Source organism: Mustela erminea, chromosome 5 (genome assembly GCF_009829155.1).
Source record: "Mustela erminea isolate mMusErm1 chromosome 5, mMusErm1.Pri, whole genome shotgun sequence".
Taxonomy (NCBI): domain Eukaryota; kingdom Metazoa; phylum Chordata; class Mammalia; order Carnivora; family Mustelidae; genus Mustela; species Mustela erminea.
The window spans coordinates 145,077,112-145,093,368 of NC_045618.1; the positions used below are offsets into that span (position 1 = coordinate 145,077,112).

Genomic DNA, 16,257 nt, shown 5'->3' on the forward strand with positions numbered 1-16,257 from the left:
CGAATCAGAGGACTCAAGACAGCATTTTTTTTTTTTTTTTTTAGATTTTATTTATTTACTTGAGAGCGAGAGAGGGAACACAAGCACGGACAGTGGGAGAGGGAGAAGCAGGCTTCCTGCTGAGCGCAGGGAGCCTGATGCGGGGCTCGATCCCAGGACCCTGGGATCATGATCTGAGCCGAAGACAGACGCCTAATGACTGAGCCACTCAGGCACCCCCAAGACAGCATTTCTTAATGACTTGTCTGGCTCTTGAGCCATCCTTTCATTTCTAAGAGTGAAGACCCAGGCAGAAAGCTGGGAGGGAACATGTCTGCCTGTGAGAAGCACAACCGTGACTGTTCTCACAGTGTGTGTTTCCCCAGAAACCTAGAGAAGGGTATTTGAAAGAAAGATCTCGCTGCGTGTGCTTTATGAGCACTTTACGGTTGCTGTGGAAACCGTCCCTGGAATACCCTTTCCTGGCTGTTCCTGCTCTGTGAGTGGTGCATGGTGACCTCAGTGTCCACAGAGTGGGGGACACGGGTGCACGGGTGTCTGCCTGCTCAAAACTTGGCTTTTTGCGGGATGTTTTTGTTATTTTGGGGGTTGGGGGTTTGGTTTATTTCTTTTTTTTTTTTTTTTAAGATTTTATTTATTTGACAGACAGATCAGTAGGCTGAGAGGCAGGCAGAGAGAGAGGAGGAAGCAGGCTCCCCGCTGAGCAGAGAGCCCTCCCTATGCGGGACTCGAACCCAGGACTCTGGGATCATGACCTGAGTGAAGGCAGAGGCCTTAACCCACTAAGCCACCCAGGCACCCCTGGTTTGGTTTATTTTTGCTGATTTGCCATGAGACCCTTTAAAGAGCTCAGAAGCCCACTTTACACTGGGGGGAATGGTTGCTCTCAAAAGGAATGACAGTGAGTGAAGGATGTTCCTTGCAGGTGCCCTGACTGCACCGGTGAGTCTGGGTGTGACTCTCCCCAAGAGTAGAATCCGAAATTCTCTCCAGTCAACAGAGAGGACAGATTTTCACAGCTTTGTAAATGAGTCTTTGGTCTACCACTTTGAGAGACCAGAACCTGGGGGGGCAGGGGGCGGGGGGGGGGGAGCGGATAATCCCTCGGAGGGAATAGGGATGTGCGCCATTGGTGTAATGGCACTGCAGGGGGGAAGCTGGGCTTGATCAGTGTCAAACCAGCATTGTGCTCCTTAGAAATCAGAGCTCCTGCAGGGCATCTGGACCTGGCTTCTCCCCCTGGGGAAGGGCGGTCACAAGGGAAAGAAACCATCAGAGGGACTGGATGGGGAAGTTTGGGCACATGAAGAAGGGGATGGGGGCAGGGCTGAGACTCTGAAGGTGGGAGCCAGCTTGCTAGGATAGCGGAGTGGACACTGCAGGGAAGCCTGTATGAACTCCCAGTAACAAGAACTCTGCGGGGAGGTGAGCTGCGGGCAGCGGCAGAGGTGCTGAGGTCTGTCCGCTGGTTACTACAGTAGGGTCTAGATGGGTCTAGATGGCTGCAGGCTGGTGTAGGATGGATTTTAACAGGCCAGAGGACCTCTTAGAATTCACTTCACTCAGACATCAGAGCCCTGTTTAAACCTGAATTAGGCGGGACGCCTGGGTGGCTCACTTGGTTAAGCAGCTGCCTTTGGCTCAGGTCATGGTCCCAGCGTCCTGGGATCCAGTCCCACATTGGGCTCCTTGCTCGGCGGGGAGCCTGCTTCTCCCTCTGCCTCTGCCTGCCATTCTGTCTGCCTGTGCTCGCTCTCTCCCCCTCTCTCTGACAAATAAATAAAATCTTAAAAAAAAAAAAAAACCTGAATTAGGCAACGTGGCTTACCAGTTGAGGTATATGGCCTTCATCAAGGCCGCCTGGTTTCCAGGCTCTGGGTTCATGACCTGAGGTTGCCTCTTTTTAAAGTATGGTAGTGGGGGCACCTGGGTGGCTCAGTGGGTTAAGCCGCTGCCTTCGGCTCAGGTCATGATCTCAGGGTCCTGGGATCGAGTCCCGCATCGGGCTCTCTGCTCAGCGGGGAGCCTGCTTCCCTCTCTCTCTGCCTGCCTCTCCGACTACTTGTGATTTCTCTCTGTCAAATAAATAAATAAAATCTTAAAAATAAATAAATAAAATAAAGTATGGTAGTGATGATCTCTCACTCTGGGTCACTGACAGAGTCCCCCGGGTGGCAAGTGCAGAGCGGGGTGCCTGGCAGATGCTAGTGACTATGCCGCTCACACGGGTACAGGCCCTTTCTTTTTCTTTTTCTTTTTTTTTTTAAGATTTTTTTTTATTTATTTGACAGACAGAGACCACAACTAGGCAGAGAGGCAGGCAGAGAGAGAGTTGGGTTAGGGAGCAGGCTCCTCGCTGAGCAGGGAGACCGATGTGGGGCTCGATCCCAGGACCCTGAGGTCATGACCCGAGCTGAAGGCAGAGGCTTTAACCACCTGAGCCACCCAGGTGACTCAGTACAGGTCCTTTCAAACAGGAAGTCCAGCTAACCCTGTGCCCTTCCACGCCACCCAGCATAGCCTGAAGTCCTTGAACACTGGGCTCTCTGCCCTCCCAACTAGGACTTACTAAGAAAAGGGGCACCTGGGTGGCTCAGTGAGTGAAGCATCTGCCTTCGGCTCAGGTCATGATTTCAAGGTCCTGGGATGGGGCTCCTTGTTCAGCGGGGAGTCTGCTTCTGCCTCCGACCCTCCCCTCTGCTGGTGATCTCTCTCTCTCACTCTCTGTCAAATAAATAAATAATCTTTTAAAAATAATAATAAATAAAAATTTAAAAATAAATACTTACACATACATACATACTTTAAAAAGCGGGGGGGGGGGGGATTACCCCAATTTCTAAAATGTAGAGTTCTGGTCTCTGAGCCTGATGATAGGAAACCAGCCTGTTCCGTTGTGTTCCAGGCTCCAGGTTTTGGCATTTGTCCTCGGGACGGGGAAGAGTGTGAGTCTGGGGGAAGAGCTTGGGCAGAGGAGGCAGATGGTGCCCCCCATCCTCGCTCTACCCCACCCCACCCTCCCTTCAGACTGCTGGTCACCTCTCCTCCAACAGGCCTACTGTTGCCTTCGCTTTTAAAGATTTATTTTAGAAAGAGAGCAAGAGCGAGGGGCGGGGCCGAGGGCGGGAGGGCGGGAGAGTCTCCTGCAGACTCTGCGCTGAATTCGCGCATCGGACGCCCAGCCACGACTAAGCTGCCCACATGCCCCTGCCATCACATTTAAAACCCCATCGGTTCAGGAGTGCCTGGCCGGCCCAGAGTCCACAGAACATGTGACTCTTGATCTCAGGCCCATGAGTTTAAGACCCACGTTGGACGTGGAGCCTGCATTTTAAGAAATAAAGTAAAATCACACCACACCACACCAGCTTTTCCAACCAGCTTGCCCAGGTCTGTCATCCCACTCTGCTTCTTCGTGTTGTGCTACGTCAGCAGCGCGGACAAATGCATTTTGTCCCTCCCTGTCCTTGTTAGAAATCAGGCCCCAAGGGGAAGGGTGGTTTGTGTGTGTGTTTTGTGGTGGGTTTTTTGGGTTTTTTTTTTTTAAGATTTTTTTTTTTATTCATTTGACAGACAGAGATTACAAGTAGGCAGAGAAGCAGGCAGAGAGAGAGGAAGGGAAGCAGGCTCCCTGCTGAGCAGAGAGCCCAACGTGGGACTCGATCCCAGGGACCCTGAGATCATGACCTGAGCCGAAGGCAGCGGCTTAACCCACTGAGCCACCCAGGCGCCCTGGTTTGTGTGTGTTTCCCCCTAAATCCGGGTACCTAGAATAGTGCCAGGTATTTAATACAAAATAAGTATTCATTTAAAATAATGACGATGGTGTTGATGGGAGAAGTAGTAGTAGTAGTAGTAAGTAGTAATAGTTGTAGAATGGGCAAGAAATACCTGGAAAGCACAAGGCAATTTCAGTGGCTTCAGTCAGAACTCTTACTGAGGTTCCCCCATAGCCAAAGGCCCAAGGATGAGGCAGGCACAGCTGTAGGAACTGGTGTTTTGATTTGTGGCCCGTTGTCCTTGGTCTCCAGCAACTGTCTGAGTTGAGAGAACTTTCTGTTTTATAGTCAAGGCTCAGAGGTGGCTGGGAATGTGCTTTTCTCTTCACCGAGTTGTCCAAATAGCTGATGCCTATATTGTGTCATTCGGTCAAGTCAGGTGCAAGACACACCAGTCCTTGGGTGGGTGCTGTGGGCGTCCAGGATTAGGTCCTGAATCATATGACATTTGCCATCCGATGTGAAACTGGGGGTTTAAGCTCTTGGCTTAGACCCTTAATCCGTGTCCCACACCGCAGAGATGCACAGCGTGATGCTTAGGGCATTAAGAGAGCAGCCGTGCGAGGCTTGGCAGCCGAGTGGCAAGCTGGAGGTTGGAGAGTCTTTGGGGTGTGAACAGTAGCCCTCAGCTCCCAGTGCTTGGTCGCAGGCACCAAGCCGGAGGGGAGACAGGAAGGAGGCGCAGAGCTCAGGTACCTCCTGCCTGAGACACGGAGCCTGCTCCTTGCGGCGAGACTAGAGCACAGCTTGCTGAGATGACCCAGGTCTCTCCGGGAAGGCTAGGGAGTCTGGGGCTACAGGAGGCCCTTCCACGGCTGTTGGCTTTGGTTGGATTGCTTTGTTGATTTGTCTTGCTGTTTCTGTGGTGGGGCTTGATTGGTTACAAATTCTGAGGTTCTCCTGTCTTTTTCCAGCTCCCCAGATACTCATCGCAGTGGTTTGTGGCCGTGGTGAGATACCTTCTCACCAAGTGGGTTGACAAATAGGTGCCTTCCTGGGGGGCGTCAGTGAGAGCAGGGACAGCTGATCATGCCGCAGCCCTCCCCCAGCTCGTGCCTTCTGCAGCTTCCTGCTCTCTGCCTCCTACCCGCTGAACCCACCTCTCTGTGCTATTTTAAGCCGGAGCTCTAGAACGCATCCCTCGAGCTGGAGGGGAGTGTGGAATTGCTCATCAGGAACTTGTCCAGCTTCTGCTGGGCACCTTCAGTGCCAGGGTGTGCACACGCACGTGCACACACCCTGGGCTGGGGGAGGGGGCTGGTGGAGAGTCCTGTCTGGTCCCGGATGTTCCTGATGCTCAAGCAGCTTCTTGCCCAGCCCTGGTGGCCTCCTACTCCTAGGAGGTTTCACTAGTCAGGGCTCAAATATTTGAAGATAAAAATTGTGTTTCTTCCTGAGTTTTGCTTCCCCAAGTTAAACTGCCCCAGTTCCTTTCGGGTGTGTCAGGACAAAATGTGAAGATTTTTCATGGTGGTTTGTTCACAGGTTGGTTCAACACGCATTTTTGGGGGGCCAGAGTGAGACAGCTACTCTGGAGGGTCCCATGCTGAACTCTGGGGATCCTAAAAGAACTATGGTAAAACCTAAGTCTGCTAATAGCTCGCTCTCACCGGGAGAGGCGCACAGAGTCTGGAAATGTGGTATGGTCAGTGCTACACGAAGGGGAGGGGGTGGAGGTTCCAGGGGCAGCCTGAAGCACCCCCTGGTCTGCTCAGTGGAAAGGGAAGCTGTGAGTGTGCAAAGGCAGCCATGGAAGGCTCATCCTACTTCAGACTCAGCGCGCGTGTAGGGGCCGTGCCATGGCCAGTGCCCCGCTGAACAGGCTCTGTCTTGTCACCATCCCAGTAAAGTATGTCAGACAATGCACCTCTGTTCTCTTAAGAGGACTTTGGTCCAGTACTTTCTCAGGAAGTGACATGGCAGGATTGGGGTAGAGTTCTGTCGCCAGACAAAAATAGACCCTGCTACACTAGGAAGCCAGGTCCCAGGGACCAAAGTGGAAGCATCCTGGCCAGTGTGGGGCACTGGCATGCCAGCTCCTTCCGGAGTGAGGTCTGCACTGACTCGCCTCTCCCTCACTCTCTAAAGGGAGCTGCCAGCAGGCGTGGGTAGGTGTGAATACATTCTCAAATCAGACGTGTTTTGCATGGAAATAAGCTGGGAAATAGGAGCATATGTAGTCCTGTTCATGAATATGGCACCCAAAATCCTTTGGTAGACGGTGCCCCTGAGGGCCATTTCCTGGTGCAGCGCCGGGAGCTGCTCTGTGTACCCCGGGGCACGGATCAAGCTGGTCCCTCCTCTGCTCCTGTCCTCCAGCCAGCTTCTGCTCGCTCTGCAGCACCCAGCTCATTCGTCACCTGCTGCCTCCGGTCTCTGCGGTCCCCATTCTCTCAGCCCCAGAGCCCTGGGTCACTGGGTCCTCTCCCCACCTTCTCTGAACTCTGGAGAATCCTGTTGGCCTTGTCTTGCGGCCCACCCTGTATGTAGCGGGCAGGGGTTCTGCTACCCAGAAAGGTGCCGCCGTGTGTCTTCTGTCCCCACATCACTAAAGATGCAGGGCACATTTTGTTGGGCTGTATTTCCTGGAATCATGTCAGTAATAAGTTAGACCAAAACACTGGAGCTGGGCCAAGTCCTGTTCTCCTGTGTTCTTCCGGCGAGGAGAACGGAGAAGATGGAAAGCGCTTTGGCCTCCTTTCTGGTCTCCGGGAAGAATGAGGAGGGCGAGGCAGGACCTCTGGCCTCCCTGTACCCAGAGCATTTCCTCGCTAAGGTAAGCGCGTTGCTCTGATTTTTGCTGCAGCAGCGCGGATGGATCCTGTCGAGCACAGAGTCCGCAGTTTCGAGTGTGGTTCAATACGGGCCACCGTCATTATTTCTTCTCGAAAGGGTACTGCGTTTGAAGTGCTTCAGAATGTGTTGGGCAGTTGGTGGGTCAAAAGTATTGACAAAACTAGACTTTTCACTGTAGTGAAAACTTAATGGACATTGTCTTTTGTTGCTAAGTCATGTGTTTCTGGAGTAACCCCAGGGGATGTGTTAACACAGGCCACCTTTCCCAGTAATGGAAGCAGCCCGCTTGGGGTGGGGCAGGACGGACGGAGGAAGACCCGAAGCCTGACCCCACAGTCCGGGTTCTAGAGGAAAGTCACAGCGAAGCAGGATATGACAGGACAGTGACTAAAGGATAAAGCCCAAGGACAATGACATGTGTGGACTGAGGTCCTTCCCAAAAGGAGGGCTAGGGCAGGCAGGGAGAGTTTCCCAGGAATTTGGGCATAGGTGGGCCTCCGGTAGGGTGGACCAGATGTGGAAAGCAGGAAACAGGCATGCAGGAGGGAGCTCGAGGTCAGACCAAAAGCAGCGACTGAAAGCAGGCCTGGAGGTGTTGGTGGCTCTGCTGTGTGTCTCCTCTCGCATGTTGCCGTGCCGAGTGCACACTGGCTTTGGGAAGGGGAGGGGTAACCCAGGCTGTGTTTCTGGAGCTACTGGATTGAGTTCCAACCAAAGTCTCGGACAGATTCACCTTGAAGTCCTGCCAGACCAGCAAGCCTTGCAGTTGGGTCCAGGAACGGCAGGGCAGCACCCCAGTCCCCATCGCCCCAGCAGGAGCGGGGCTGGCCGTGGCACGTGTGCATGCCAGGTGCGTGCACTGCACATGTGCAGGTGTTCGTTTGCTGTCCCTAGCTGGCCCTTGCCTCACAGCCCAAGATGGCTGCTGGAGCGTTTGTATCCCCATGGTTACAGCTGCCTCAGGGGCGTCTCTGAAATGTGCTCCTCGAGCAGTGCAGCTGCATGCTGGGCTCAGAGCCGGGGTTTTGCTCTGAAAGGAGAAGGGGAGAATGGCTACTAGGAGACGGATTTCTCGTGAATGGGAGGAGCCAGGAGTACTTGAAGCAATTCTGGGTCTTAAAGTTAAATATTTAAGTTGAGCCTTAAGTTTTGACAAGCCCCCAACTCTGAGAAGGGTGTGAAAGTCCTATTTCCAAAACCAAAAACATCATCTTTGGTTCTTTGAAAGACTTCACTGAAGCAGAATGAGTTCTACAAAGACAGGTCTGGGGAGAAAGGGGGAAGGAGTGTATGTACCGCGTATGGGTCCCTGCAGACAGTCTGGGACCAGACTGGGGAACCAAGGGCAGTGTCCTCCAGTTCACAGGTGAAACTCCTAGTTCTCCAAGCTGACATGCTGCTCCCTCATCCATGGAAACCTCACGGCCACAAAGATGAGTCTTGCCACACACTGCTTCCCTTTGTTACCTGTGGAGGAAGAAAGTGGCTCAGAATCCGCTCAAGTGCAGGGTGCAGACTCCAGGCTGCTTTAGGACGGTTCCCTGTGGGCACCCGGCAGCTGCTGCCTGTGCGGTCTATGCTCAGAGCGGCAGGAGCTGCACACTGAGGGTCTAGAATGTTCTGAAAAGTCAAGGAGCAGCACAAGGAGCGCAGGACTTGGAACGTGTGGTCTCAGACCGGTGACCGTGGAGCCATTCCTCCCTCGCCTCGAGTCTGTTTCCACCCCAGGGGCGGTGATCAGTTTGTGCCGAGCAACGGACGGGCGGTGGCAGTGACGTCCTGCCTTAGTGGTCTCCCACGAACTGTGACACATGAGAGCATCTTTTTAAACACCACTTAAAAAAGAATTTATTTCAACTTATATAAGTAATACATGTTCACTGTAGAAAATCTGGAAAACAGTATAAAGAAGGAAATCACCTGTTACCCCACCACCCACAGTTAACTACTGTTCAGGGTTTTTTCCATACATGCTCTGGGATCCAGAGTACAAGCTGTTTTATAACCTGCTTTTACACTTCCAACTTTTTTAAGCATGCCTCCGTCTCGCGGATTTCTTCACACGATTGGGATGCCTGCATGGTGCCCCTCAGAGGGAGGTGGCCTGGATTTGTAACCAGCAGTCCTGACCTGTTCTTCCCCATTCTGAGTCACTGTACCTCTTAACTACTTCTGTAGGGCAGTGGTTCTCACAGAGGCAGTTGGAGCGTGGGGCATGTGGCAGGCTCAGTCAGTAGAGCGTGTGGCTCTTGGTCTTGCGGTTGTGAGTTTAAGCCTCATGTTGGATGCAGAGCTTACTTAAGAAAAAATTAATTCCCATTCAAAGAGGCAAGTGGAGATTTTGGCCCTCAGGTTACGTTTGGCCATGTCTGCATGGCCTTCTCACCGGGTGGGGGTGGGTAACAGTGCCCAGGGAAGCCCCCGCCCTCCCAAGAGTCACCTGCCTGGTGTGAGTGGGTGCAGTTGAGAAGCCCTGCCTGGGGGGCGTGTCCTGGCGGGGCCCCGGCCTGGCGTGGGGGGGGCGGCAGGGGACAGGGATAGATGCTCTTAGTGCTGCTGACTGGTGGGTGTCCATCCGAGACCGGAAGCAAATAAAAGAATGTTTTCTCCATATTGTGGTGTGATAGGGTGTTCTTAGACTTCCCATGTTTGACTGTGATTTCATAAGGAAAATTAAATTCACCCTGTTTAAAGGGGGAGGTTGTAGGGACTCTGGTCAGAGGGTCCAGGGACGGGCAAGCAGAGGTACCCCCAGTGAGGGGAGAGCACCGTAAGCCCCACTTTGTCCCAGAAAGAACTGACCAGCTGGAAAAGTGCATTCAGCAGCACCAAATAAAATGAGAGTAAAAGTGAGCAAAGAGAAAATTACAGGGGAAATAAAACAAGTGGCCCATAAAAGTAGGTGTAGTTCTGGGCCCGTGGCAAGCACTCCAGTTTGCCCAGCTTCCTGAGAGCACCCAGGCACTGGAGGCGGCAGCACAGGTGAGGAGCGTGGGGCCGGGCCTGCCCGGCTCTGGGGGAGGTCAGGCTTCCCTGCCTGCGAGAAGTCCTGAGCCAGGCCTGCCACCCGGGCTTCCCGGGTGTCCTGTTGCGAGGCCTGCACAGGTGTGGAGGTTCCAGCTCATTATTTTATGTAACCACCGGTAGTGAAGGAAGGGGGGGCCCATTCTAACGGTCCAGACAGCATAGAAACCTCTCAGGAGGTGAAGTGCCTGCCTGACGCCTGTCCACACCTCAGGGCAGAGCAGAACAATCGCTCATCCCTGAGCCTGTGCAAGCAGGACAGCCTTGGCCTGGAAGGAGCGTGGGCACAGGCCCCCCGGGGGGCGGCCAGCATAAGGCACTTCCAGCGGGACGTACTTCCTGTGCTCCTCAGGGCCCTTTCTCCTAAATTACCGGACTCTGCAGTCTGCAGTGTACACTCCGTCCTGGCCCAGTCCCCACGGACTGAAGCTAAAAAAAGAGGAGCCGTACTGATGGGCACCCAGGCCGGTCAGCGAAGGCGGGGACCAAGTGCCAGCCCCAAACCCAAAGGATGGGTTCAGAGTCCCTATCCTTGCCAACCATGTGCACTAGGGGCCCTGCCCCCTCCTGTCCCCATCCCACCCAGGGGTTCACTCCCCCAGCCTCTGTGCCTGTGCCCCTTCCCCTGGCAAAGGCAGATGACAAGACGCACCTCCTGGAGCTTCTGCACTGCGGGCCCTGGGCCCCAGGGTGGACGACACGAAAGCCCAAGCTTCAGTGAGCCAGACTGTCCCGGCCCAGGATGCAGAGGGCACAGAGGCCAGGCCTGGCTGCTTTGCCCAATTGCAGGGTAACCTTAGGGGTGGTTAGGGCCTCCTAGCCTAAAGCAGATGTAGTTCAAGTCCGGTGGGGGACCAAGTCCGAGGTGGCCCTGGCCAGCAGGTGGCAGCACAGGCTGCCGCCAGAACTGTGGAGCTGGAGGACGGGCCCTGCCCCCGACTGGCTCACCGGGTCCGCTCCTACTCCCCACGCCCTGGCCCAGCCCCCCACAGCGAAAGAGCAGCTGAGGACAGTGGCAGCTGTGAAGTGGCTGCGAAACGGAGACCAAGGAGCCCCTACCCTAAACAGCCCGGACCCCCACACTGCTGCCCAGGGCCCATATGGTGGGGATCCCATGAGGCCCTAGAAAGGAGGCTGCAGGGAAGAGGGAGCTCCAAAGGGGCCCCAGGGCTTTCTGAGAGGAACTGAAGGGCTAGGCCCGTTCAGCCTGCGGAAGCTCAGAGCACGGGCCGCTGAGGGGAGAGACTGAGGTGACTGTGTAGGTGCTGGAGGGGGCAGGGGGAGGGCAGACACCCTGACAGGAAGAGAAACTGGAGGGGGGCACGTTCTTCTGGGCTCCTGCCCACCCCCGGCCGGCATCCACACCTCCCCCTCCCGCGGGATGGGGCTGGGCTAAGTACCAGGCTCCACCCCCCAGGCCCGAATGACCCTAGACGCTGGGGGTGGGGCTCTGCCACCCAGGAGCTCCTCCCTCTCCCTGTCGCCTCCCCACCGGCCCATCCCAGGCCTGCAAGGAAGCCAAGTAGACAGGGCGGCAAAGGAGTTGTTCTGGGAACAGGACGGGATGGGCACAGCAGGGCGACTGCCTCCCGACTGCCGTCCCTTCTTAGAGAAAGCGAAGCAGAAAGGACGGAGGCCCCCACAGCCTGGCTTCTGGGCACCACATCTGCCCGGAAGGGGACATACTATTCCAAGACTCACGGCAGGCCGAAACCCTAGTTTTATTTCAGCATCAGCAACGTCTTAGCCATCACAAAAATAAACTCTACCAAGGGCGACAGAAGTCTCTACAGCGAGGCTAAGGGCTCAGCCGCCAAGTGGCGAACATCAGGGGTGCATGGCGGGCACTGCCCGGGCAATAAGTTAGGAAGCGGCAGGGCTGGTGGTGGTGGCGGTGGGGGCCGGGGCCTCACTTCTGGGCCGGCACGAGGTCGTCGATGGCCTGGCCTTGCTCCAGCCGCTGCTCCATCTCGATGAGCAGCTTCACGCCGTCCACCACCATCTGCACCAGCTCCACCTCCGAGAAGCCCAGGCGGTCCGCGTTGGAGACGTCGAAGACGCCCCCCACAGCAGCTGTGTCCACACCACCTGGGGAGATGACCAGGTCAGCAGGAGTCGGGTGGGGGGCTGCCCCAGAGGGAGGACTGCCGGGAGGACTGCCGGCAGCCGCTGCCCCACTCACCTGTGCCTCGTTTCTGAAGCCGCAGCCGCTTGAGCACCTCCGGGAATTTCTCATGCTTGCCCAGGTGGGGCAGCTTGATGTGCACACCTGCCCGCAGGCCTGTGCCCAGGTTGGATGGGCAGGTGAGGATGTACCCCAGGTGAGGGTTCCACATGAATTCGTAATTCTTCGACTTGAACAGTGTTTCAATCTGGAGTTAGAGAAGTGGGAGAGGTGAGCCCTAGCTGAGAGCCCCCCACCAAGGGATTAGCTGGGACCTGAGGGCCCAGGGGGAGGGGGGGGGGACCACCCACTCCCTGCCTGAGCTCTGGAGTTTGGCCCTGGCCCCTCCCTGGCCCCAAACCCCACTTGTGCCCACCCAGCTTGGGGTGGTCAGGCCTGACCTGGGTGAGGCCATTGCAGAAGCGAGTGAACACCTCCTTCATGTTGCCCCCTTTCTGCATGGAGATGACCCGCAGGTGGTCCTCCTCGTTGATCCACACCAGGAAGGTCTTATTGTCATTGTGCCTGGGGGAGGGGCACAGTCAAGCCTCCTCCTTGGACTACGGTCTTAGGACACATCCAGAATAAAGCTCTAGGGGGACCCCAGACCCCAGGAACTCTCCAAGTCCCCGAGGTGCTCAATCCAGCTGTCCCCAGAAGCCCGAGCTGCGCCGCGCCCTGCCGGTCCTGTGCCGCGCGTCGGAGGTGTGGGGGCGGGCGGAGGGCCCCACCTAGGCGGTCAGGGGCTGAGGGAAGTGGCGTCTCTGGACGCGGAAACCGCCCTTCGCAGGCAGCGCAGGCCCGAGACTGTAACCTTCCCCCAGCCCCTTCCCCCAGCCCCCTCTGGGACGCGTCTGCGTCACCCGGCACCTGGCAAAGTCCCCGTAGAGGAGGAGAGGAGAGAGGAGACAGAAAATACGAAGCTCCAGCTCCCAAGAGGAGGGTGCAGGAGAGAAGCCAGCGCCGCCCGTCGCCCCCTTCTAAGCTCCCCGAGGCCTGAGCCGCCTCCAGCGGGAGTCCCTCTCACGTACCTGCGCGGTCAAGGTCACCTGCGAGGCGGCCCGGAGGAACCAAACCTGTCCCAGGAGTGCGGCCCCTCCCTCTTCCTCCTCGGCGGCGGCGGCGTGGGGGGAGGGCCAAAGGGAGGGGAAAGGGGGACCGGCGGGAGGGGAAGGGGGGCACGCACCAAATACCGCGGGCGTCTGGCCAGTCACGGGCCATGCCCGAGGCCAGCAGCAGGGGCGACACGGGCTTATCGAAGAGGAAGTGGTCGTCGATGAGCTGCTGCTGCTCCGCCTCGGTCATGCTCTTGAGCGCGTAGTAGCGGCCGGCCAGGTCCCCGTCCAGGCTCGACAGAGCTGCAGAGGGGCACGCTCAGGAGGACACACACGGGCCCCGGGCCCCACGCCCGCCCGGCTTTGTGAGAGCCCGGTCCAGGCGTTGGTCCGAGACCGCGACCTCGCTGGGCCTTGGGCCTCCGTCCCCCCGGGAAACCGGACACGGCGCGCAGATAAGAGCGTGGCAGCGGCGGCTCGGGTGACTGGGGTGACTGATACCCCGGACGGGGGGGGGCGGGGGAGGGGGCAGCCGGCCGGCCCGACCCCTACCTTCCACCGCGAGCTTCTCGATGGCGCGGCGCTCCCCGCGGCTGCAGTGCGGCGGAAGGCAGAAGCCGCGGATGCTGCGACCCGTGCGCACCCGCGAGCTCAGCACGTAATTGGGGTCCAGGTCGTCGCCGCCCTGGGGGCGGAGCCGGGGTGAGCGCCGGGAGACCCCTCCCCAGCCCGCCCCGCCACCTGGGGCCGCCCCGCACCTGCAGGTTGTCGGGGTTGAGGTCGGTCTTGTGCTCGTCGCTGGGCTTGTAGCCGCCGTGCCGGTCCTCAATGATGGGGTCGAAGAGCTCCTTGAACACGTCATAGGACTCCTCGTCGCCTGCCACGCAGCCCACGGTCATGATGTAGGGGTGGCCTGGGGGGACGCGGGATGGGGCAGTGACGTCACTGCCAGGCCTAGGCGAGCGCGTCAGGACCCTGCAGCTCCGCCCGGGAAGCGGGACGACGGAACCCCGGCCCGAGCGGGGTTCTGGGGGAGGCGCTGGACCCTAGCCCCACGGTGATTTCTTGCGGATCAGAACCCGCACCCTGACCCCGGGACCAGGGTGCGCGTACCCGGGTTGTCCACGCCAGTCTGGATGACGTCGTCCAGCGTGAAGCCGCTTGGCGTGCTCTTGGCGCGCAGGTCCGCGTACAGCTCGGGGGTCAGCACCTTGGCCATGTGGTTGTTGTGGCCGCTGAGGTCGGGGAACTCGTCCTCGGCCGGGAAGCGCAGCTTCAACGTGTTGTGGCTGTTGGAGAAGGGCATGGCGGCGGCGGCGGCGGCGGCGGCGAGCTGCGGGGAGATTCGGGGGTCAGGGAGGACCCGGCGCGCCGGGCCCCTCGGGGACGCGCAGGCCACCCGGGGCCTCGCGGCCCGGGCTCCTGGTCACCCTGGGACGCGGCCAAGGTCAGCGGGGTCCGCAGCTCGCGCAGGGCGCTCCCGCACCGCCCAGGACCCCAGGCCCCGCCGGCGCGCGCTCCAGGCGGCGGACCCCGGTGTGCGTGACTCTGCGGCCCACAAGGCCCTTCGTGCGCAGCAGCGCCCCCGCCCCAGCGCCCCGGCGGGCTCCGCCCGCCCTCCGGCCCACTCACCGGGTGGCCGGGCGGGGCAGGGGCTCTCCGTCGGTCGGCAGCTCCGGGCGCGGCGCAGGCGAACAGCCGCGGCTCCGCGCTCCCGCGGCTCTTAAGGGGCGCGACGCGGGCCGCCCATTGGCCGCTATTTATAGCCCATTCATTCCATTGGCCCGCGCTGCGGGGTGGTGCCGCCGCTTTGTCCGCCGCCCGCAGCCCCCGACAACCCCCCCAGGCCGCCCACCCCTGCTGTCTCCTCGCCGGGACCCCGCGCAGCCCGCCCACCCCGCCCGGCGTCCGCCCAGGACCCCGCGGCCGAAACCTCAAGCCCTTGGACGTGCTGGAAATTCCCTCCCACGCTGCCCCCGGGCGGGAAACTGAGGCAGGGAGCCGCGGGGCACTTGAGGGCGCTCGGGCTCCTCTGCAGCCGGGCTCTGGCCTTCCCCGGTCCCGCCGGGACCCGCGGCGGTCACGACGAGGGGCCAGGCGTGAACGTTCCGCGCTCCCGCAGCAGGTACTAACCCTCCCCCACCCCACCCCCGCCCGGTCCGAGCCGGCCAGGAGCCGCCGACCTTCCTCAAGGTGTCCGGAGGCATCTCCTGGGCAATGTTGGTGCAGAGCGAGGGCGCGCCGGGAGGCGCAGTCTGGCTGCGGTCCAGCGGGGCGGCTCCCGCGGTACCTTGACCTTGGGCAAGTGCCGCGACTCCGGGGGACCCGAGCCAGAGACCCCCGGCCCAGCCCTTCCTGGGAGATGAGAGAACAACATGCCTCTGGAGGCCACCGGGGTTGCACAGCCTCAGAGCCTCCAGACCCCAGCCTTGGCCCCTTTCCACCGGGGACAGGTTCATCTCACCACCCCACCCCCAAAGGCAGGCCCCAGAGACTCTCGGCAACGATGGGAGGAAACACGAACAAACAATAAGCATGTGTGACATTTAAAAACAAACAAAACCAAAAACCGCCCCTCACTATAAATCAGAATCATCCAAATTAAAACTAGGACTATACCTTCCTTCCACTGCCCCCAATACACCCAGATGGCAAAAATGTGAGAGACTGACACCAGCCAGGGCTGGCTACGGGCTGGAGTGTGGATAGACAGGCCTTCACACACTGCTCAACTGCGAACGGCTACATCCTTTTTGGAAGGTAATTTGGCAGTATATTAAAATTAAAATTGCTTGTACTCCATGACCCAGCAATCCCCCTTCTAGGAATCCAGCCTGTACAAAGGACAGTCTCATTTCTCTTTGCGATAGAGATGTGCAGTGGGAGAAACATACAAATGAGCCTGGATAGAACTCGATGCCCATCACTTGGGGACTGGCCAGGGGTAGGAAGGCGTGTCCCCAGCATGGAGTATTACACAGTTATTTTAAAAAATGAGTTAGACCCCTAGTCATTGAGCCACCAGCAAGGACTCAGCAGCCTCCCCCTCAAACCCCTCACCTCTTGAAGATCCACCTGCCTTCTCCCAGGAGGCCTTCCGTCGGCCATTTCCACCGAGGAAAAGGGATCCTGTCCTATATCTGCCCTCCAGAACCTCCACTCTTCCGGACCCTTTGCTAATGCACATAAGAGTAATGATCTGCTTCCTGCTGGCACTGCGGGTCACATCCATAAGAGCATTCAACAGAGAAAGGGCAGGAAGACCCTTCCTACTTCCAAGTCACCAATGATTACAAGAGAAAGAACTTAATGAAGGTGTTTAAGAGGAAGCCTGCCTACGACGGTGATGCAACGAGCACCCAGAATACGGAGAAGTAATTCCGCTGCAGGCTGGCCGTGCGGAAGCATGCACCAGTTCCTCACAGAGACCGGGCTGACT

The 16,257-nt window shown here is 58.1% G+C and overlaps 1 protein-coding gene across 1 annotated transcript; it reads right to left on the reverse strand.

The window, feature by feature from the left end:
• Positions 1 to 11,301: 11,301 nt before the first annotated feature.
• On the reverse strand, positions 11,302 to 14,558 carry CKB (creatine kinase B). The gene is given in 9 exon segments (XM_032345410.1): positions 11,302 to 11,687; positions 11,782 to 11,971; positions 12,165 to 12,288; positions 12,950 to 13,121; positions 13,371 to 13,520; positions 13,523 to 13,556; positions 13,559 to 13,731; positions 13,932 to 14,151; positions 14,451 to 14,558. Coding segments are annotated over 8 exon segments (1,215 nt in total). The 5' UTR covers positions 14,125 to 14,151; positions 14,451 to 14,558; the 3' UTR covers positions 11,302 to 11,508.
• Between the last annotated feature and the right edge of the window lie 1,699 nt (positions 14,559 to 16,257).